This window comes from Rhinopithecus roxellana, chromosome 22, assembly GCF_007565055.1.
Source record: "Rhinopithecus roxellana isolate Shanxi Qingling chromosome 22, ASM756505v1, whole genome shotgun sequence".
NCBI lineage: Eukaryota > Metazoa > Chordata > Mammalia > Primates > Cercopithecidae > Rhinopithecus > Rhinopithecus roxellana.
Window position 1 is genome coordinate 5,749,314 of NC_044570.1, and position 23,013 is coordinate 5,772,326.

A 23,013-nucleotide genomic window follows, 5' to 3' on the forward strand; every position below is an offset into this window, starting at 1 on the left:
TTTCATTTGCATTTGTTTTGTTGTTGTTTTGAGACAGGGTCTTGGTCTGTTGCCCAGGCTGGAGTGCAGTGGTACAATCATAGCGCCCTGCAGCCTCGACTTCCTGGGCTCAAACAATCCTCCCATCTCAGCTGCCCGCGTAGCTCAGACTACACAGGTACACACCACCATAGTTGGCTAATTTTTTAAATTTGTGTAGAGACAGGGGCTTGCTATGTTGCCCAGGTTGCTCTCAAACTCCTGGCCTCAAGCACTCATCCTGTCTTGCCTTCCCAAAGAGCTGGAATCATCACAGGCATGAGCCACACTGAGCCTGGCTACATTTGAATTTCTTAAAACTTTTTGCAATGACTTTTGCATGTTCCTGAAGTTTACCATGAGTTTTCTGCCCTAGGACTTTTTTTTTTTTTTTTTTTTAAGACGAAGTTTCACTCTTGTCGCCCAGACTGGAGTGCATTGGCGCGATCTCAGCTCACTGCAACCTCTGCCTCCTGGGTTCAAATGATTCTCCTGCCTCAGCCTCCCGAGTAGCTAGGATTACAGGTGTGCACCACCACGCCTGGCCAATTTTTGTATTTTTAGTAGAGATGGAATTTCACTATGTTGGCCAGGCTGGTCTTGAACTTCTGACCTCAGGTGATCTGCCCACCTCGGACTCCCAAAGTACTGGGATTACAGGCATGAGCCCCCACTCCCAGCCTTGCCCCAGGACTTTTGCAGGTGACATTCCTTCCGTCATGACCCCTCCTGTTCCCTGTCCATCACTTTACACGCTCCCTAAATATTTGAAGAATCCATTTGTCACCTGGAAAAGCATTAGCTCATCCCTCCTGTCTCAGCTTAAGTGGCCTTTGATCCTATCCAAGCAGCTGAAATGAAATAATCAGTGCAAGCTCTTTGCACAACATGAGTCTGTATCTCCAACACCTTTTTGCCACTTGGCTGGAAACTTTATTTTCTGTACCCATTTTATATTCCTGGTACCTGGCACTGCCAGTACCTGGCAAGTGCTTATCCACATTGGCTCAAGAGTGAAACTAATTCATAAAAAAGACAAGGATGTTGTTCTCAAAGTCCTTCTTCAGAACAGGCATCTCAGAACACTGGAAATCTGGGCTGAGAACGACTAGTTTTTCACTTCTCAGAATAGTCTCTCACTTGTTCCCTTTCTCTCTCTCTCGAGACAGGGTGTTGCTCTGCTGCTCAGGCTGGAGTGCAGTGGTCAATCATAGCTCACTGCAGCCTCCACCTCCTGGGCTCAAGTGATCCTCCTGCCTCAGCCTCTTGAGTATAGCTAGGACTACAGGTATGGACCACCATGCCCTGCCTAGACTCTTTTTTTTTTTTTTTTTTTTTGAGACAGAGTCTTGCTCTGTTGCCCAGGCTGGAGTGAAACTGCGTGACCTCGGCTTCCTGCGACCTCAGCTCCCTGCAACCTCCGCCTCCTGGGTTCAAGCGATTCTCTGGCCTCAGCCTCTCAAATAGCTGGGATTACAGGTATGCACCACCATGCCCAGCTAGTTTTTGTACTTTTAGTAGAGATAGGGTTTCACCATGTTGGCCAGGCTCATCTTGAAATCCTGACTTCAGGTGATCCACCCACGTCGGCCTCTGAAAGGGCTGGGATTACAGGCGTGAGCCACCGCACCCGACCTAGACTCTCTTTTGAGGTCTCTAAAATGATACAACTGTGGGGGATTATGGAAACTTGGGGGCCAGAGGAGTGGGGACTGGACACAAGGGAGCTTTGGTTTCCAGGCCAGAAGGCACTGCCCGGAGCTCACAAGCTGCATATCCGTGGCTTGGTTCAGGAAGTCTCTGGGTGCCTCCATGTGGTCAGTCCTCCCTCAGAACGCCGTGCTCTGTGAGCTTCCCCTCCGTTCACACACACAACCTCCAGCTGCGTGGATTCCTGGGCGTACTCCTGAGGCCTCTCTCCTGGGCTTGGAGACGCCGTCTTCTCCCTGTGTCCCCACAGGCTCGTCCCTGTGTGTGTGTCTGTGTCTCATCTCCTCTTCTTATGAGGTGTCTTAGTCCATCTCAAGCTGCTATCACAGAATACCATAGACTGGGCGGCTTATGAACAACAGACATTGATTCTCCCATAGTCCTGGAGGCTGGAAGTCTGAGATCCAGGTGTGGGCAGAACTGGTTCCTCCTGAGGCCTCTCTCTGGGCTTGGAGATGCCGTCTTCTCCCTGTGTCCTCACATAATCTTTCCTCTGTGTGCGTCTGTGTCCTCACCTCCTCTTATTAGGATACTAGTCCTATTGGATCAGGACCCACCTTAGCGACCTCATTTTACCTTAATCTCCTTCTTAAAGGCCCCGTCTCCAAAGACAGCCACATTCTGAGGAAACTGGGGGTTAGGACTTCATCCTATGAATTTGCAGGGAGACATAATCCATCCCATAACCGCTTGCCTCAGACAGAATCCGTGCCTGTCTTGTTACTTTCAAGACCACATGGGGCCGAGCATGGTGACTCAAGCCTGGAATCTCAGCACTTTGGGAGGCCGAGGCGGGCAGATCACCTGAGGTCAGAAGTTTGAGACCAGCCTGGCCAACATGGTAAAACCCCGTCTCTACTAAAAATACAAAAATTATTCGGGCGTGGTGTTGCACGCCTGTAATCCCAGTTACTTGGGAGGCTGAGGCAGGAAAATCCCTTGAACCTAAGGAGGCAGAGGTTGCAGTGAGCCGAGATCGTGCCATCCTGCGATTGCACTCCAGCCTGAGCAATACAGTGAGACTCTGCCTGAGGAAAAAAAAAAAAAACCATGGATAGGAGCTGCTGGGGTCAGAGAAAAGAATTGGCAAGGAACACTGACATCTCTCAAAGGGATAAGCACAGACATGAGAAGCAGAGTCAACAGTTGGCCTGAGAAATGCCACAGGAGCTCATGGAAGCCAAGAAAAATGTGCTGCATTTCAAAGGGCACAGAGAGAATCTTGGGTTCCTCTAGATCAAATACTAAGGGAAAGAGACCACTGGGCTCCAAGCATGACTGGAGTCATCCTGAGAAAGCTGGCTGATGTGTGGTAAATACTTATAAATCCTCCAGCCACCTATCAAGTCAATGGAGGGAGAATGAGAAAGAGAATTTGGAAAGGCCTAGGACATTCCATCTCTGGGGTCTTCCCAATGTTGCCCATCAACAATTGCCTTCGTTGTCTGAGAGACTGTTCCAGAACACCCCATCTTGGAGGGATGTTACACATTGTTTTCTAGGGCTCTTCTTCGTTCTCAAGATACACATTTGGGAATCTAGGCTAGCCTGGGCTCATTTGGGCTAGCCTGGGCAAGAACACTGGTTAAGGGGAATTTCTGCTCATGAACCACAGTATCTATAATTAAGTTTCAACGAGCTTCATTTTTCCTCTTCCTTTGGTGCGTACGTTAAATTTGCTCATTTCCTGTGTCAAATACTCCATGTCCTCGTGTTCAATTGTGAAAGGAAAATAAATCTTGGGACCCCAAAATCATTAAGCCAAGGGAAAAGTCAAGCTGGAAAAAAAAAAGTCAGACCTGCCTCCCATTTTCTTTCTAAATAAGATAGCTACAAAAAATTTTTTTAAAGTTTTTTAAAAGCTACATACTGTCCTCACAATCTGAGGAAGGTAAACTATTTTGTTTACCCTACAACAGTTCTGTGGAATTTCAGCCTGGCAATGTACACTAATAGCCCATCTTCACGGGTGTGGGACAGAAAGTCATCCCTCTGCTCCCCGAGACAAATGCATGTCTGATTGCTTCCTCTGCCCTATTGTTGATGTAAAAATGCAGATTCACTGGGCCAGATTGAGGCCCAGTGAACTCTTCCTTTGCCCCGTCTCACATGTAAATTGAGTTTTCAGTGAAAGGCCCATCAAGGACTTAGAAGAATACAACTAGTTGTCTCTTATCTTCCTCTGACCTGGAAGCCCCGGCTTCCAGTTGTCCCGCATTTCCAGATCAAACCAATGTACTTCTTACGCATATTGATATCTCATGTCTCCCTAAAATGTGTAAAACCAAGCTGTGTCCTGACGACTTTGAGCACTTGTCATCAGGACCTCCTGAGGCTGTGTCACGGGCATGTCCTTAACCTTGGCAAAATAAACTTTGTAAATTGATTGAGACCTGTCTCAGATATTTTGCATTCACACAGTATTAATTAATAATTCAGGACTGCCATGTTAAAGGCATCAACATGGCTGGGTTTAAGCACAACATGAAAAACCAAAGTCGGAAAGAAAGCCTCCTCTTTGTCGGGGCAAGCGTCAGGAGATTGAGGCTTGAGTCATGGGTGGTCACCTCCCCAGCCTGAGCCTCTCTTCCCCTCCTGTTGGGTTCATGAGTCACTTTGCTGTGGGAGGGGCTGAGTGTTCACACTCTGAAGATGGCCCGTTTTTTTTTTGTTTTTTTTTTTTTTTTTTTTTTTTTTTTTTTTTTGGAGGCGGAGTCTCGCTCTGTCACCCAGGCTGGAGTGCAGTGGCTGGATCTCAGCTCACTGCAAGCTCCGCCTCCCGGGTTTACGCCATTCTCCTGCCTCAGCCTCCAGAGTAGCTGGGACTACAGGCGCCCGCCACCTCGCCCGGCTAGTTTTTGTATTTTTAGTAGGGACGGGGTTTCACAGTGTTAGCCAGGATGGTCTCGATCTCCTGACCTCGTGATCCGCCCGTCTCGGCCTCCCAAAGTGCTGGGATGACAGGCTTGAGCCACCGCGCCCGGCCGAAGATGATCCGTCTTAAAGGATCTCGCATTTTAAGTTTTCTTTTTCTTTCTTTTTTTTTGAGACAGAGTCTCACTCAGTTGCCCAGTCTGGAGTGCAGTGGCGCCATCTCAGCTTGCTACAACCTCTGCCTCCCAGATTCAAGTGATTCTCATGCCTTAGCCTCCCGAGTTGCTGGGACTACAGCCCACGACTAATTTTTGTATTTTTAGTAGAGATGGGGTTTCACCATGTTGGCCAGGCTGGTTTTGAACTCCTGACCTCAGGTGATCCACCAACTTCAGTCTGCCAAAGTACTGGGATTACAGACGTGGTCCATCATGCCCAGCGGCGCATTTGAAGTCCTGATGAATTCTCTGGGAGGGAAGCCCACGGCAGTCTGTTAAACGGGGCGTTTCCCAAGTATGTTTCAGCAAGAAACACGTTCCCTGTGGAATTCCCATGAGTACCTTGCAACATTGCCATGATCTGTGGGACAATGGTTTTCCAAAGACTAGGAGGAAATAGTGGGAGAAAAAGGTGGGTGCTGTTTGGGATTTTCATCATGAAAGGGGGGAGAAAAGAAAGACTAGCTGACTTAACTAATGCAGTTAAGGGTGAGGTGGTATTTTTTGTTTTTGAGACAGAGTCTCATTCTGTTGCCCAGGCTGGAGTGCAGTGGTGCAATCTTGGCTCACTGTAACCTCCCTCTCCTGGGTTCAAGCGATTCTCATGCCTTAGCCTCCCAAGTAGCTGGGATTATAGGCGCATGCTACCATGCCCAGCTAAGTTTTGTATTTTTGGTAGAGACAGGGTTTTGCCATGTGGGCAAGGCTGGTCTCGAACTCCTGACTTCAGGTGATCCACCCTCCTCAGCCTCCCAAAGTGCTGGGAATCCAGGCATGAGCCACCGCGCCCGGCCTGAGGTGTTGTTTTTCAAGTGGGTATCATCTCCCTTGGGTCTTGGTCTCTGTTTTTAACGACTCCTTGTAAGAGGAGATAATTTCTGTCCATCTGAATGTGCTGTGTCTGCAATGAATGGACACGCTGTTAAGCTGGGAAAGTATAAAGCCAGAACAAGCTACCAGGAAGCTTCCAGAACCCCTCTTGATTTAGCCAGCCTCACGCTGCTCTGCCTGGCAAACATTGAAGTTTTTAAGGTTATTGAACTGCTGATAACTTTAATGGCCAGAATCTATCTTTCCCTTTCTTCGTTTCCCTTTCTTTTCTCTTTCTCTTTCTCTCTCCCTACCACCCACTCTTCTCTCTCTCGTTCACTCTCTTTCTTTTTTTGAGTTGCATATTTTTCAATGAGTGTAATAAATCTGTGGAAAAAACTGTCTGCCAAATGTTAGAAAAAACGGAGAAACCAACTCTAAAATACATAAAGCGCACAGCACACGTGGGGGTTCGTGAACGGTTAAGCCAAAGGTATTTGGAGCACTGAAAACAAGTGAGAAAAAGGACTTGTCTCGCAGCCTTTCTGTGATGATAATGCAAAGCGTCCTTTGAGAATAAAACCGCCTTTGCAAAAATCATGACTGAGGAGATGACGACAGTGAAAGGTCAGACCTAACCAGCTCTATCTTGCTTCTGACCTTCAAGCTGTCCTTGTTCCTTCCTGGATGTAGGCCGATCTAGCCTTCGGAAGGAATTCAGTTCATGGTTTAACTGAAACAAAATTGATAATCCCCCTTTCCCAAAAAGACCCCCTTCTTGCCTGGGAACCAGTCTGCCTTTGCAGGACTAACAAATTAGCTACAAGATTAGAAATGACAGTTTAGGGCTCATGCAGCCTCTGGCTGCAAGAGTCTGAACCTCCCCAAGTTTCTCCTGGGGGTAACATCACTATTGTCAAACCTAAGGTCAGTGCTTGAGATATTTTTGCAGCCCCCGCACTGGAGGGATCAGCTGGCCCCATCCAGTCCCGTAATCTGGCTCAACCAGGTCTGCCATCCACCCAGGAACAGAAAACAACAAGAAAACCTCACTTCAACCCCCTATGGTTCCCTCTCCAACCTGACCAATCAGCCCTCCCCGCTTCCCAAGCCCCTACCCGCCAACTTATCCTTAATAACTCTGATCCCCAGATGTTCCGGAGACTGAATTGAGTCATAATAAAACTCCGGTCTCCCTTAGAGGCTGCTCTGCATGAATTACTCTTTCTCCATTGCAATTCCCCTATCTTGATAAATCAGCTCTGTCTAGGCAGCCAACAAAGTGAACCAGTTGGGTGGTTACAAGTACATCTTAGTGGTTTCCAGATGTCAGAGCAAAGGGAAAATAAGATAGTTTCTGTCCATTGGACTTTCTTCCCCTAGTGAGGAAGGAAAGTACATTCCCAGTAAGGGAACCACTGCACACGCATTTCAAATGCAACCAGGCTAAACCTGCTAGTCAATAAAAAGGCAAACATCATCAAACCAGATTGAGAAAGAGTTTCAGGCCTGCGGATTCTTACTTCCACCGCTGCTGGGATTCTCGGGCTGTGGGTAGTAAGGTGGTTTCGGCTTTGGGTAGATATCTGTGGAGAAAACGACATTGCACTGTCAGAAAAGAAAATTGTCCTTCCCTTAGGAGCAGCCTGCGGAAACAAGCACATCAGCGCGACTATCGACCTTGCAGTCTGTTCTCATTTGCTGCCCACGGTGTGTTTATAGATTGCCATTGTCTGGTTACAAATCACTTTGCAGATAGAAAGCCTTGAAACCTGAAACTTTAAAAAAAAAAAAAAAAAGGTTTCCGTTTTGTTACTAGAAGTTCGTTTCCATGGCAAGAAGCCAGTGTAGCTGTCTGCATGACGGAGCAAGCCACATAAAAAAGAAATCTCAGAATTGTCATGGAATACATTTACTGACAGCGCCTGCGATGAAGCTAACACCAAACCTTCTGTTGCCGGACCAAACTGGGCTGCTATTTCTCACGGACCAATAACGAAACACAGGTGAACTGGGGAGGAAGAGAGTTTTTATTTCTGCAACCTGTTACAGGGAGAAGCCCTGGAAATTATCACCAGACTAACTCAAAATTACAGTTTTCCAGAGCTTATATACCTTCCAAGCTATGTGGATATACGTGTGTGCATTTATCTAAAGATACAAGTGATTAACTTCTTCTAATCTTTAACTAAGGTGTGAGTCCTGAGGACCTTCCTCCGGAGCCTCAGTAAATTGACATAATCGAAGTGGGTCCAGGTGCTGGGGTGATTACCCTTATGTCGTCTCCTGCTAAGTCACCGAGGTTTGGGGAGTTCCTTCAAAGCCCCAATAAGCTTGTTTCTGGAGGTCTGGGGAGTTTCTGCAGACCCGCAGTAAAACTTGTGTAATCCTAAATGGGTCCTGTTAAGAATTCCTTCATTATTTTTGTCATCCTTTAAGGCCCAGGGAAGCCTGGGAAAAACTCTTGATGGGCTTTTGTTACATTCCAGCCATTGTATAAGGGCGCTGGCTTTTAATATTTAACCAGTCAATACTGAAACAGGTGTTGTGGGGGCCTGTGTTAGTGGGAGCTGGCCTGCCACACTCCCGCTTCTCAGTTTCCAAGTGCTCTCATTCACACACTGTGAAAGGAACATAAATCTTGGGGCCCCCAAGTCACTAAGCTGAAGGGAAAAGTCCAGCTGAGAACTGCTTAGGGCCGACCTGCCTCCCATTCTTTCAAAGTCACCCCTCTGCTCACTGAGGCAACTGCTTATCTGATCGCCTCCTTTGGAAAGGCTAATCAGAAACTCAAAAGAAGGCAACTGTTTTGTCTCTCACCTGTTCATGACCTGGAAACCCCCTCCCTGATTCCAGTCTTCCTGCCTTTGCTTCAACTTGTTCCATCTTTCCAGACTGAACCAATATACTTCTTTTTTTTTGAGACGGAGTCTCACTCTGTCACCCAGGCTGGAGTGCAGTGGCATTATCTCGGCTCACTGCAACCTCTGTCTCCCGGGTTCATGCCTTTCCCCTGCCTCAGCCTCCTGAGTACCTGGGACTACAGGCGCCTGCCACCCATGCCCAGCTAATTTTTTTTGTATTTTTAGTAGTGACGGGATTTCACCATATTAGCCAGGATGGTCTCGATCTCCCGACCTCGTGATCCTCCCGCCTCGGCCTCCCAAAGTGCTGGGATTACAGGCATGAGCCACCACGCCCTGCCTCTAGGTGATTTTTTTAAAACCACTTTAACTACAGGCTGGGCATAATGTCTCATGCCTATAATCCCAGCACTTTGGGAGGCTGAGGCATGAGGATCACTTGAGGCCAGGAGTTTGAGACCAGACTGCGCAACATAGCGAGAACTTATCTCTACAAAAAATATAAATAAATAAGCAATAACTGGGTATGACGATGCATGCTTATCATCCAAGCTACTTGGGAGGCTGAGGTGGGAGGATCACTTGAGCCAAGGAGTTCGAGGCTGCAGTGAGTCATGATCATGTCACTGCACTCCAGCCTGGGCAACAGAGCAAGACCCCACCTCTAAAAGAAAAAAACACTTTATCAGACAAGTGCGTGTGTGTGTGCATTCATAATCAAGCTATAGTTTTCTTTGGTGCATGTTAAAATGGACATCAATGTTGTCTTCCTTTGGTTACCTTTCCTCTGTCTTTTTAAACTGCTTGTGATATTTTTGAGAGGTATTCCTACTGGTGCTAGAGACCCACTTCATTCACATCAGCAGCACCATCGCCCGTGTCCCACGATGGTGTCACTGGTGAGCACTTCATGTTCTTTCTTCTCTTATGAACACTGGTGCCACCAGCTTTCCCAGCTTTCCCCCATGCCCACGTGGTTGTGCTGTTGCTGTGTGTGCACCGCAAGCAGAATCAGAAGGGAGATGTGCTCATATTCGGATGTCCCTGAAGGTCTCTTCAGGACTTTGACGGGGTTATAATCCCACCAGCAATTGGTCAGCTCTTGGGCTGTCTCAAATTGCCATTGCCACACCTTTAATTGACCTATTTTTTTTTTTTTTGAAATGGAGTTTTGCTCTGTCGCCCAGGCTGGAGTGCAATGAATGGCACGATCTCGGCTCACTGCAACCTCCGCCTCCTGGGTCCAAGCGATTCTCCTGCCTCAGCCTCCTGAGCAGCTGGGTCTACAAGCACCTGCCACCACACCCAGCTAACTTTCGTATTTTTGGTGGAGACAGGGTTTCACTATATTGGCCACTCTGGTCTCAAACTCCTGACCTCGTGATCCACCCACCTCAGCCTCCCAAAGTGCCGAGATTACATGCGTGAGCCACCTTGCCTAGCCTAATTGACCCTTTTTTTTTTTTTTTTTTTTTTTTTTTTAGAAAAGAAAAGCCCAATTGTTTAAATTGGTTTAAATTTAAACAGTGGCTTAAATTGACTTTCAATGAATATGTGTGACCCTGAGCATTTCTTACACACATCAGCTGGTCAATTGTGCAATTCCCTGTTTGAATTTTTCTTTTCAGTAAATGGAGTGATTATATCCCTCTTCTTTTAGTCGCCTTATAGTCTCTCTCCTCCATTTTCTTTTTCTTTTCTTTTCTTTTTTTTTTTTTTTTTTTTTTTTGCCATCCGTCTGTTTTGGTAGGAGCTATCTATACACAGTTTGTGCTCTATAACCAGAATTTCTGCATCTATAGATCCAACTAGTCTTGTATTGAAAATACTTCGGCCGGGCGCGGTGGCTCACGCCTGTAATCCCAGCACTTTGGGAGGCCAAGGCTGGCGGATCACGAGGTCAGGAGATCGACACCATCCTGGCTAACACGGTGAAACCCTGTCTCTACTAAAAATACAAAAAAAAAAGTAGCCGGGCGTGGTGGTGGGCGCCTGTAGTCCCAGTTACTTGGGAGGCTGAGCCAGGAGAATGGCGTGAACCCAGGAGGCAGAGGTTGCAGTGAGCCGAAATCGCGCCACTGCACTCCAGCCTGGGCGACAGAGCAAGACTCCGTCTCAAAAAAAAAAAAAAAAGAAAAGAAAATATTTCAAAAAATAAAATATAGCAATCCAATAAAAAGTAATACAAATAAAAAATAATATAGTATGACAACTATTTGCATAGCATTTACACCGTATCAGGAGTTATGAGTAACCTAGAGACAATTTAAAGTAGTGGCCGGGCGCGGTGGCTCAAGCCTGTAATCCCAGCACTTTGGGAGGCCGAGACGGGCGGATCTCGAGGTCAGGAAATCGAGACCATCCTGGCTAACATGGTGAAACCCCGTCTCTACTAAAAAATACAAAAAACTAGCCGGGCGAGGTGGCGGGCGCCTGTAGTCCCAGCTACTCAGGAGGCTGAGGCAGGAGAATGGCGTGAACCCGGGAGGCAGAGCTTGCAGTGAGCTGCGATCCAGCCACTGCACTCCAGCCCGGGCGACAGAGCGAGACTCAGTCTCCAAAAAAAAAAAAAAAAAGATAATTTAAAGTATACCAGAGGCTGGACCCTGTGGCTCATCCCTGTAATCTCAGCACTTTGGGAGGCCAAGGTGGACAGATTACGTGAGGGCAGGAGTTCGAAACCAGCCTCAACAACGTGGTTAAAACCCGTCTCTACTAAAAATACAAAAATTAGCTGGGAATGGTGGTGCATACCTGTAATCCCAGCTACTTGGGAGACTGAGTCAGGAGAATCTCTTGAACCCGGGAGGTGGAGGTTACAGTGAGCCAAGATCACACCACTGCCCTCCAGCCTGGGCAACAGAGTGAGATTCTGTCTCCAAATAAATAAATAAATAAAAATATACAGGAACATATACTTGCATTATATGCAAATACTACACCATTTTATATCAGGAACTTCGGCAGCTGTGGATTTTGGTGTCTGCGGGGAAGAAGGGGTCTTAAAACTAATACCCCATGAATTCTGAAGGATGACTGCATTTTGCATATTAAACTTTCCCTGGTGATATGGGCAGTAAGGAGCCTCTTCCAGTTGACAGCTCATCTTTTGACATTTTTAGAGCCTGAAGTCAGAATATTATTATTATTATTATTATTAAAATGTAGGCACAGTCTAACCCATTTTTAAAGGTTATGCTTTTTTTTTTTTTTTTTTTTTTGAGACGGAGTCTCACTCTGTAGCCTCAGCTGGAGAGCAATGGCAGGATCTCGGCTCACTGCAACCTCCGCCTCTCGAGCTCAAGTGATCCTTATGCCTCAGGCTCCTGAGTAGCTGGGACTACAGGCATGGTTATGCTTTTTGTATTTTATCTAAGAGAAACCTCCTAACCCCGAGGTTATAAGACATTTCTCTCTATTTCTCAAAAAAAAAAATTTTTTTTTTCTTTTACATTCAGGTTTGTAATCCACCTGTAGTTCATTTTTAAGTATTACATGAGGCCGGGCACGGTGGTTCACACTTGTAATCCCAGCACTTTGGGAGACCGAGATGGGCAGATCACCTGAGGTCAGGAGTTCGAGACCAGCCTGGCCAACTTGGTGAAACCGCGTCTCTACTAAAAATGCAAAAATTAGCCAGGCGTGGTGGCACCTGCCTGTAGTCCCAGTTGAGGCACAAGAATTACTTGAACCCTGGAGAAGTTTGCAGGGAGGTGAGATCACACCACTGCACTGTAGCCTGGGTGACAGAGCGAGACTGTCTCAAAAAAAAAAAAAAAAAAAAGATTTGCATGAAGTTGAGATTTGATCACATATCATCCACAAGAACAGCCAATTGCTTCAGTCCTGCCTATGTGGAATTTGGTTTCTTCTCTCATTGTTTTATAACTGCGACCTGTCTCATATGCCAAGACACAATTTAGTCAGTCTGTTTCAAACCCTTCTGAACCTATGCATTGCTCAGTTTCTCAGTCTCTGAGCTACGGTTTTCATTTCTTTTTTTTTTTTTCTTTGGAGACAGGGTCTCGCTCTGTCACCCAGGCTGCAGTGCAGTGGCGTGATCATGGCTCACTGCAGCCTCAACCTCTCTTGGGCACGGGTGATCCTCCCACCTCAGCCTCCTGAGTAACTGGGACCACAGGTGCATACCATGTCCAGCTAATGTTTTTAAAAATTTTTTGTAAAGATGGGGTCTCACCATGTTGCCCAGGCTAGTCTCAAACTCCTGGGCTCAAGAAATCCGCCAGTCTCGGCCTCCCAAAGTGCTGGGATTACAGGTGTGAGCCACCACGCCCAGCTCCACATCTTATTTCTTAATAACATTTCCATCTACAGATCCTGGTATTTCTGGGGAAATGCTTTTTAAAATCTCACATTTAGATCTTTAAATTTTCACTTTTAACTTAACCTGAGGTGCAGGTTGGGTCAAGATTCCATTATCATTTAGAGAATCATTCTTTTGGTGTGAAGAACCTCTATTTGGGCCTCAAAGTTGTTTGCATCTCGAAGGTTATTTTGTCTGATTTTGCTATAGCCCAACTTGCCTTTCTTTCTACTGGTATTTGCTTTGCGCATTTTTTTTCCTAGCTATTTTCACCTTCCCTTTGGCATTTTGTTGCAAAGGCTTCTCTTGTAAATAGCATGAAACATTTAAAATTGCATCCTCTAATCTCTGTCTTTTTACAGATTGATTAAATCATTGAACATCGAACATAACTAAGGATACACTATTCCTACTATTTTATTTTACTTTTCTTCTTTTTTAACTCCTTCCTTCCTAACTTCCATTTAGTATTCAGTTTTTAAATTTATTATTTTTTTTTAATTTTTGAGACAAAAGCCTGCCTCTGCCACCCAGGCTGAAGGGCAGTGACGCAATCTCAGCTCACTGCAACCTCTACCTCCGGGGCTCAAGTGATCCTCCCACCTCAGCCTCCTGAGTAGCTGGGACTACAGGCGCTCACCACGATACTTGGCTAATTTTGGTATTTAATTTTATTCTTCATTTTTTTGTATTTAATTTTATTCTTCATTTTCCTCCACTAGTTCAGGAGTTATACGTTCAATTTCTATTTTTAACAGGAACACTTAACCTTAAAATGTCAAAATCCAGCAACATCTAACTACTTTTACTCACTTCTTCCCTTTCTTATCCTCTCTGTGAAGGTAGCCTAATCTTTAGAAATTAAGTTTCACTTTGTTGTTAATACCAGTTATTATTTTTTTAAACAGCTAACAATCACTTAGTTTTACCGGCTTGTTTCCAATGTTTTTGGCTGGCATTGCTGTTCGCATCCTGCTGTGCTATTCAGGGTGTGAATTTCTTCTTAAGGCAGAGCATCATTTGGAAGATTTTTCAGCAAGAATTGCAGAGCTCCTTGTTGGAAATATTTACGCTATCATCACTCTCCAACAGCAATTTAGCTGCATTTTCAATTCTTGCTTGATAGTGAACATTTCCTGAACAACCTATAAATGCCTGTCCATTGACTTCCTGATATCTCTCATGTCAGGAAGGCCATCAAGGAGTCTGCTAGAAGTCTGGGAGTTATTTCTTTTTCTTTTTTCTTTCTTTATTTCTTTTTTTTTTTTTTTTTTTTTTTTTTTTTTTTTTTTTTTTTTTTTGAGACGGAATCTCGCTCTGTCACCCAGGTTGGAGTGCAGTGGCATGATCTTGGCTCACTGCAACCTCCACCTCCCGGGTTCAAGTGATTCTCCTGCCTCAGCCTCCCAAGTAGCTGGGATTCCAAGCATGTGCCATCATGCCCAGCTAATTTTTTTATATTTAGTAGAGATGGGTTTCACCATGTTGCCCAGGTTGATCTCAAACCCCTGACCTCAGGTGATCTGCCCACGTCAGCCTTTCAAAGCACTGGGATTACAAGTGTGAGCCACCACCCCTGGCCAAAGGTTACCTTTTTAATTGAAAATAAATAAATAAATAAATTGAAGCAAAATTTACATGTAATTAACCATTTAAAAGCGAACAATTCAGGGGCATTTAGAACATTCACAATGTTGTGCAGCCACCACCTCTGTGTACTTCCAGAGCACTTTTGTCCCCCCCCCAAAAAAAACCTGGATTTTATCAGGCAGTCACTGTCCCTTTCCCCTCCAGCTCCTGGCAGTCGTGACACTGCTTCTGGTTCTAGGGATTCGCCTATTCTTGAAATTTCATCTTCATAAAAATATACACTATGTGATTATTTGTTTCTGGCTTTTTTCTCTTTGTAAAATGTTTTTGAGGCTCAACCACTTTGTATCAATTTTCAGTGCTTCATTCCTCTTCAAGGCTAAATAATATTCCATTGTGTGGATGGACCACATTTTGTTTATTCATTTCTTCCACTGATGAACATGTGAGTTATTTCTGCCTTTTAGCTATAATGAATAGTGCTGCTGTGAACATTTGTGTACACATTTTTCTTGGAACCCTTGTTTTCAATTATTTTGAGTACATACCTAGGAGTGGAATTGCTGGTTCATAGAGTAATTCTATATTTAACTTTTTGAGAATCCACCAAAGCATTTGTTCACAGTGGCTGTACCATTTTAGACTCCCACCAGCAATGTACAAACATTGCAGTTTTGTCACATCCTTGTCAACACTTGTTATTTTCCATTTTAGATTTTACCCATCTCAGTGAGTATGAAGTGGTGCTTCACTGTGGTTGTGATCTGCATTTCCCTAATCACCACATTTTGCTTTCAATATCTACTATCTGGTACAGTTTTTGCATCTTCTTCATACACCCCACAGTTCTATAAAACATCCTCAACTATCCCTCCATAAGCATCAGTTCAAGGACATTGCCTCAGTTTTTCCCAGCCAAAGAGTCACTCACCTGAGTTTGGCTTCTTGGTGGGTTCTGTGAACAAAGAGAGAAAATAAATGCAATATGCATTGAAGATTCATCAGAAGCACAAAGAAAGGCCATGAACACCCTGATGAAAGATGAAAAGGGAGTGACAAAGCAATACAAAGTAAATGATATGGACACAAATTCCATGTTGTATTCAGAAAAAAAGCAAGAAAACACCCTTAAAATCCATTCAAAAACAATCCACCCTTGAGGCTGTGAGGATGCCCACAGGATGGCCAAAGTAGCTGAGAACATCCAAGACAAGTAAGTGAGCTACCTGCCCGTAGAGGCACCATAGAGCTGGACGGTGGAGAGCGGGGTAGGGGGAGGCAAAAGAAAAGATGGAGAAAGACTTTCAGCTTCTAGAATGATGGCTTTTCTCACTTTCTTTCATTCACTCATTTTTTCATTCAGCAAACATGTATTGCATGGATGTGGATATCAGGTCAGGAGTGCTCAGGGTGCAGCCTGTGCCCACCCTGCTCAGTGAACCTGAGTGTGCAATGCGGGTGAGCAGACAGGGGCACGAGGAAGTTTGAGGAAGATGGCTCAAAGGAGGTAGAGTCGGCCATGGCTGGGAAAATTGGAGCTTCAGGGCTGTGCAATGGCCAGACTTCTTCCAAACAGAGGAAACAGTGTATTTGAAAGCATGGTTCACATAACAGCCTCGCATTGCCTTGGTAGGAGGAAGCTGGAACACAGGGGTATGTGTGTGGTGGGGGCATTCACTGGGGGTGCAGAGACTGCAAAAAGGAGAGTCTGAAGCTCCAAAGGGGACATACGGTTTCGCATGTCCTGTATTTTAATTGAAGGTTTCCCATCGCCTTTTCTCCTTCCTGCCACCTCCCTCTCCCTTCCTGCCCTCCCTTCTTCCTTCCTCCTCTCCTTCCTTCCTTCTCTCCTCTCTTCCTTCCCTCTCTCCTTTTCCCCCTTCTTCTTTTCTTCTTCCCCATCCTCCTTTCTTCCTTCCTCCCCTCCATCCTTTCTTTTCTCCCTCTCTCCTTCCTTCCCTCCATCCTTCCTTCTTTCTTCTCCTTCTTCTTCCTTTCTTCCCCCATCTGTCTTTCTTTCCTTCCCCCGCTCCTTTCTTCCTTTCTTCCCTTCCTCCTTCCTTCCTTCCCTCAGTCTTTTCCTATCTCATCTCCTTTCTTCTTCCTTCCTTCCCTCCATTGTTCCCTCTCTCCTTCCTTTTCTTCCCTCCTTCTTTCCATCCTTTTTTCCTCCCTCCCTCCCTCTTTTCCTCCCTCCTTTCATTGTTTCCTTCTCTTTTCTTGCTTCTCTTCCTTTTCCCTTCCTTTCTCCTCCCACCCTCCCTCCCTCTCTCCCATCCTTCCTTTCTCCTCCCACCCTCCCTCCCTCTCTCCCATCCTTCCTTTCTCCTCCCACCCTCCCTCCCTCTCTCCCATCCTTCCTTTCTCCATCTTCTTTTAAAATGTAAAATTATAAAGATTTTTAAAAATAGTGATACACTCACAGAGTTTCTTAAAGGCCAAGCAGTATCGACAGTGAAAAGCGAATACCCCACAGTCGCCATACAGGTGACTGTGGTTCCTGTGCACTGGGGCTCCCTTCCCATATGGAAGGGCTGTGGATGAACAGGCACATGCCTGCCCATTCATGGGGGGCTCTTGGTAGCAACATGATGCATTCAAAGATGTGTTTGCAGGCACTGGCAGTCTTCTAGGTGAGCAATGAAAAGGTAGTAGCAGGTGAGTGGAAAGGAAGTTTATTTCTGTGATTTTTAAAAAATCAACATGAAACTCACGTATCATAAAATTTGACATTTTAAAGTGTACAATTCAATGGTGTTTCATATCTTCACAATACTGTACAATCACCACCTCTATCTGTTCCAGAACAGTTTCATCCCCCCAAAAGGAGACCCCATAACCACGAGCAGTCCCTCCCTTTTCTCCCCTCTTCCAGCCCAACAATCGCTAAGCCACTTTCTGTCTCTCTGAATTTGCCTGTTCTGGATATTTCACATTAATGGGATCCTACACCCTGTGGCCTTTTGTGCCTGGCTTCTTTCACTGAGCACATTTTCAAAGCGCGTGTAGCATGTATCAGAACCCCTCTTCCTTTTTACAGCCAAATAATATTCTGTTGCATGGAGGGACCACATTGTGTTCATTCATTCATCTCCTGATGGACAGTTGTGCTGTTTCCACCTTTGGCTTATTGTGAAGATTGCTGCTGTCAACATGGGTCCACAAATAGCTGTTTGAGTCCCTGCTCCCAATTCTCCTGGGTACCTGCCTAGGAGTGGAACTCCTGGATCACATGTCAGTGATCTTCCAGATCAGTAACATGTCTTGTTCTGTGTCTGAGCCTACCAGCCAGCCCCTCCTTCACTATTGCACAGGGTTCTCTTGCAGCTATGCCTCATTCTTTGTCCAAACCAAATGCTGGTGTTACACACTCGTTCTGAATTTTGGAGAAAATCTCCCAATGCTTCCAAAGTGGTTGCAACCACACACCTGCCTCCAACTCCCACCCCTCAGTCTGCGTTGACAGGGTAGGATTCAACCTTCATCATTTCTAACTTGATGGGAGAAACGGCATCTTCATGTTGGGGTGGGTCATTACATTTTCCTCTTGCACTGACAACAATTTTGTATCTGCTTTGTGGGATCATTATTAGCAAAAACATCACTGTGCGCAGAAAACTGGGAGAGAGATGAGTTCCTACTGTCTTGTTGTCGGCTTTTTAGGATCAGATGTGGTTATCATTCTCTCTTCCTCCAACAAACACCATTATGTAACTGTCCTGGTCGACCAGTTGTTCCCAATGCTAAAGCCCAATGGAGTCTTCCTCTGTGTACATAAAAGTTTATTTTTCTTTCAAAATAAATGTTTGAATCTCAATTAGACTGTCTGCCTTGAGCAGGACTTTCTGCAGGGCCCAGGATGCATATTTTCAGCATTCTGGTCAGTCAGAAACGTTCCAGCTGACCTTGAACTGATGAAACACAGAATGGGAAGATTCCAGGTCCTCAGTACCCTGGAGAAGAAAAACTCACAGCCCAATGAGTGAAAGTAACCAGAGAAGCTGATGAGAGAACAGAATGAAGTGTGCTCTGGGAGGAGAGATTGGAGGCCATGGATTGGGACCAGGGTGTAGGACGATGAGGGATATGAAATGAAGTGTAAGAAAAGCAGAAACTGGGCCAGGCATGCTGGTGCACATCTATAATCCCAGCATTTTGAGAGGATTGCTTGAGCCCAGGGGTTCAAGACCAGCCTCGGCAACATAGTGAGAATCCATCTCTACAAAAAAAAAAGAAAAGAAAAGAAAAGAAAAAAAATAGCTTGGCATGGGGGCACACACCTGTTGTTCCAGCTACTTGGGAGGCTGAGGTGGGAGGATCACTTGAGCCGGGAAGTTGAGGCTATGTGGTAAGCTATGATTGCACCACTGCACTCCAGCCTGGGCAACAGAACGAGACTCCCATCTCAGTAAAATAAAGTAAAATAAAATAAAATAAAATAATAAAATACTAGCATATTCCTAAACCACAGGTTTAGAAGCACAGACCTACCAAGAAATGAGTCTGAGACATTTAGAGAGTGTGTAAATGTTTGTCTCGAGGCGCTTATAATCTCTCACGAAGAACAGAGCTCTCAACACCAAGAAATTCCCAACACTGGCCCAATCCAACCCCAAAGTAACTACACAGCTGATGCTGTTAGATCCAAGCTGAAAAGAGAAGGCTCCCCTTGAAATATCAGCACTTACCAGGGTCATCAAGGGCGTCCGCCAAGTCAAAGTCTCTTTGACCTATTGGGAGCAAACAGGGCATAAGTCACCCCATGATAGAAAAACCAGAATCCCCCTTGTTCCTCACCTCAGGCTGCTCCCCTCCTCCTGCAAGCCTAGGGTCACCCAGAGCACTAAAACTAACCTGACTATGAGCTACGTGGGAGATGCAACCACCACCTCCACCTAGTCCCAGAACATACTCATTACCCAAAAGAAGACCTGTGTCCCCATTCAGCAGTCACTTCCCCTTCCACCTCCCCAGCCCCTGACAACCACTAATCCACTTTCTGTCTCCATGAATTGTCTGTTCTGCAAATTTCACATAAATAGAATCCTACAATATGTGGTATTTTGTGCCTTGCTTCTTTCACTGAGCATGATGCTCTTGAGTTGCGTTCGCGTTGCAACTTGTGTCAGAGCTTCATTCCTGCTCATGGCCAGGAAACTTTGAAGGAAGCCTCTCTCCAAGCACATAGACTTCTCTCCTGGACTCTGGACTGTACCACTCACAGCTTAGGACTGGCATTTCCTGCCCCCCCTCCCCACCCCACACAGAGTCTACGTTGAGAGGGGCTGCCCTAGAAGAAGGTGAAGCATAACAATGCGAGGATCCTGGATCCCTGAGAGACTATATGGAGCATAGGATACCTTTGCCACCTCACCTGGCTGCAACTCAAAAAAGAGACAAACTTTTCATTCTTTGGGGGATGTTTGTTACAGCAGCTAGCCTATGCTGACAAATACAGCATCAGGAAGCAACCTCTGTGGACAAGCTGAGGTGCCTACCTGATCCAAAAGCAGTTAACCTAATGAATGTGTCTGCAGCAGAGAGAAGAGAACATTCACATCTTTGTGACTCATCATTAAAAACACACCACAGAATTTGTGAGGATGAAGAGTCCCTCTTGCTGACACATATGCACACCTTGCTCTCGTTCCTCCCTTGCCCCCTGCCAGTACTAACCTTGTAGAGAAAACACCACCAGAGAATTTATCAGGAAGTAGAGGATGCAGCCAGGAGCACATTGAATCAGCAGTTACTATGCATTGAGTTCTGTTGCAGTAATGCCAGGCACCCAAGCATCTCATCCGCCCACCCGAGGATGTTGGTATGACCAGCATGCATATTCCCCAAACGAAGAACCTGAGGTTCCGGAACGTTCAGGGCAAGGCAGGAGCAGAGTCAGAATCTGCAGAATTGTCCAGGGGGGACAACCTCTCACTCAAACACTAAGCCCTGGAGGAGACTAATCCTGGGGGAACCAGGTGAGCCCTCGGTGCTGGGTCTCTCCCACTCTGATGTCTGTCTCCCTCCCAAAATCTGTCTGCCTGGGTGATGCTTGCTCTGTGGGAAGGTTCAAGGGCTCCAACATAGATTCGTACAGCCTGTGGCATGGCTCCAGCCAGATGCCACCCAGGCAGGTTTGCGGGTCCTTGTGGAGGTAATCAGGGCCTCTCCAGAGCAGAAGGTGCATCCCCAGACAGGAGCCCCTAAGTCAGGACAAAGTCACAAACCTTGGAGGGGAGGGGGACTCTGAGCCCAGGGTACACACAGCAGCTGCCCCTGGACCCAGACTGGAGGCTGGGAGTTGGTGGTGCCATCGCAGGTCAAATCCCACACAGCCATTTCTCTCAAACTCTGAGTGCCCCACGTCCCTCTCAGATGATGTTCTCTGCTGCCAGTGATCACTGCAGGCTCACCTTGAAGAACAATCCAGCCCTTCTTTGCTCCCTCCAGCATTCTCCCTATTTGTTGTTGTTTTCTTTTTGTTTGTTTTGTTTTTAGATGGAGTCTCGCTCTGTCGCCTAGGCTGGAGTGCAGTGGCACAATCTCAGCCCACTGCAACCCCCACCTCCTGGGTTCAAACGATTCTCCTGCCTCAGCCCCCTAAGTAACTGGGATTACAGGTGCATGCCATCACGCCCAGCTAACTTTTGTATTTTTAGTAGAGACAGGGTTTCACCATGTTGGGCCAGGCTGGTCTCGAACTCCTGACCTCAAGTGATCCGCCTGCCTTGGCCTCCCAAAATGTTGGGATTACAGGCGTGAGCCACTGCACCTGGCCTCCTCCAGCTCTCTTGGTCATCATGGTCCAAGCTGCTCAGACTGGGCTCGGGGACAGGAGCCACCTCAGCCTCTTGGATCCGTGCGATATCTCCCCTCCAAGGCTGCCAGTAGTTCCAGTCGAGACACCTGTCCAGGACCCCAAAGTTAAGCGTCTCAGCTGTAAACACACCCTGAGAATTTACATTCCAATCTGTGTTCACCGCTGACCAATATCTTTCACTGCGTTGTATCTCGGCCCATCCCAGCAATTCCAGGCATCCCCTCAGCAACTACTTAACAATCTCCTCCCAATCCGAGCACCCGGCCACTCCCTGCTGTTGCCCTAAATAACCAAAGGCCTCAGTGTTATCTCTCCCCTCCCAGCCCCTCCTCTCTGAAATGTTGTTGTATAAAACAGGCAGGTGGCATGGGAGGGCTGCAGACAGCTCGTCTCATCCTGCAGCAGGAGGCCAGGTTGCAGCGGAGGCTCCTTCAGCTTTGAGATGCTCTGGATGACCCTGGGGGATGACAGGAATTGAGGGTGGGGAGTGTCACAGAGGAAGTGGAGCCTGGGGGTTTTAGGCTTTGCCTGGTTTCAGGGGTTACACTGCAGCCAGAAGTTGCTACATTCATGACTCACACACACGAGGCTGTTGTCAGTCACACCCAGACCTCGTTACATAAACAAGGCAGACTCCGGCCAGCATCAGGCGGCCTGGGCACTGTGACAGTCTCCAGTCCTGCACGCCAGGCAGGAAATCTATCTCCCGGGCAGGGCCCCCTGTCCTCTCTCCTCTCCAGGGAAGTTACAGCAAAGCCACAGCTGGGGTCCTCATGGGCCTGGAGTAAGAACCCTGGGCTGGGAGATGTCCCAGGTAGACGATGCTAACTCCGGGGTCTCTGTCTCCAAGGTCGGGGTTGCACATGGTGCTATTGCTTTCACGGGGTTTATTTTCCACCGGGAACATAAGACGGGGCAGGAACAGGAGATCTGTTTCCCATTTGTTCTGCTTATACTTAGTGAACTCAGCAGCTTTTAATCAAATCCTTGTGTTCTAGGATCCCTAAACCCCCAAGAAGAAAGAAGCCTCATTTTGTGCTGGGACTGTGACAATGGTCCTCGGTTGCTGGCATCCTGGAGATGTCGATTAAATGGCTCCTGTTGGTGGGTGGGAGGGCCGAGCGTTACACATGAGCCCCCGGTAAAGCTGTGCTCAGGACCCCAGCCATGTGACACAGCGCTTTGAAGCATTCTTCTGTAGCCCGCAGTCACCAAACCCCTCTTGGGCCCAATTCCACCTCTGCCAGATTCAAAGATGCTTCTTATTGGAGTTCCCCTGCCCCCCACCCAAATTCCTTACGTTGATTCAGACCTACATGTGGTTCAGGCTTACTAAACAAGACCGCCAAGTGCAGGCCTCAGCAGCAGCCTCAGAAGCAGACGTTTCTCTCGGAACTTATCCAGTCCCCTGTCTCTGAGTCCCATTCTCCCCTGAGGCACCGAAGGAACTAGAATCCCTCTTCCCAAGACGGGTCCCAGAAACAAGAACGCCTCTCCCCCAAAGCCAGCCATAAAACCTAAAAACAGGATTCTAACTTTCCCTCTATCCTATCTGTATAAAGAGTGGCACAGGCCGGGCGCAGTGGCTCACACCTGTAATCCCAGCACTTGGGAGACCGAGGTGGGCGGATCACAAGGTCAGGAGATCCAGACCATCCTGGCCAACATGGTGAAACCCTGTCTCTACCAAAAATACAAAAATTAGCTGAGCATGGTGGTGCGTGCCTGTAATCCCAGCTACTCAGGAGGCTGAGGCAGGAGAATTGCTTGAACCTGGGAGGCGGA

The 23,013-nt window shown here is 46.7% G+C and overlaps 1 protein-coding gene across 6 annotated transcripts in view; it reads right to left on the bottom strand.

Annotated features, from left to right (window-relative positions):
- The window catches only part of LOC104678276 (glycoprotein Xg-like), a 47,007-nt gene extending 26,227 nt beyond the window's left edge, over nt 1-20,780 (bottom strand). For all 6 annotated transcript variants that reach the window (XM_030926227.1, XM_030926225.1, XM_030926223.1 and 3 more), the window contains exons 1-4: nt 20,636-20,780; nt 19,097-19,138; nt 15,340-15,363; nt 7,154-7,216 (exon numbers count right to left, since the gene is read on the bottom strand). In XM_030926227.1, the coding sequence (XP_030782087.1) occupies nt 7,154-7,216; nt 15,340-15,363; nt 19,097-19,138; nt 20,636-20,747 (241 nt within the window). In that variant the 5' untranslated portion in view covers nt 20,748-20,780. The remainder of the gene's footprint in view (nt 1-7,153; nt 7,217-15,339; nt 15,364-19,096; nt 19,139-20,635) is intronic.
- Between the last annotated feature and the right edge of the window lie 2,233 nt (nt 20,781-23,013).